The sequence below is a fragment of the Buceros rhinoceros genome, unplaced genomic scaffold, assembly GCF_000710305.1.
Source record: "Buceros rhinoceros silvestris isolate BGI_N320 unplaced genomic scaffold, ASM71030v1 scaffold20859, whole genome shotgun sequence".
NCBI lineage: Eukaryota > Metazoa > Chordata > Aves > Bucerotiformes > Bucerotidae > Buceros > Buceros rhinoceros.
In genome coordinates this window covers 17,682-18,003 of record NW_010432477.1, presented here as the reverse complement: position 1 = coordinate 18,003, position 322 = coordinate 17,682, and the positions used below count along the sequence as shown (strand labels likewise).

Here is a 322-nt window from a genome sequence, read left to right as displayed (position 1 = left end):
GCCGGGCACACCTCGCCCAGGTCGCTCTCGTCGTTCTCCTCCGGCTCGCTGCAGGAGTGGGAGGGGTTGCTGCTGGGCAAGCTGCGGCCAGAGCCTGGCCTAGGGAGTGGGAGGGTTTGCTGCGGGGCAAGCTGCGGCCAGAGCCTGTCCTCAGAGGCCTCTGCCCCGTCGGGTCCGCACTCAGCGCCAGCGCGTCCCCCGGGCAGGCGGCACCGGCGCAGGCAGGAGTCCTCTGGGTGGTCGGCGGGGGGTGACTCTGCTGGCTGAAGAACTGCCCGAGCAGGGGTTTCTGGAGGGGCGTCCGCAGGCTCTCCGAAGTGCT

The 322-nt window shown here is 71.4% G+C and overlaps 1 protein-coding gene across 1 annotated transcript in view; it reads right to left on the bottom strand.

Moving 5' to 3' along the window:
* Window positions 1-11: 11 nt before the first annotated feature.
* Window positions 12-322, bottom strand: part of LOC104500198 (mucosa-associated lymphoid tissue lymphoma translocation protein 1-like) — a gene marked incomplete at its 3' end in the record, with an annotated part of 15,912 nt that continues 15,601 nt past the window's right edge. The window contains exons 11-12 of the mRNA XM_010143803.1: window positions 145-320; window positions 12-94 (exon numbers count right to left, since the gene is read on the bottom strand). Coding sequence (XP_010142105.1) covers window positions 12-94; window positions 145-320 — 259 coding nt within the window. The remainder of the gene's footprint in view (window positions 95-144; window positions 321-322) is intronic.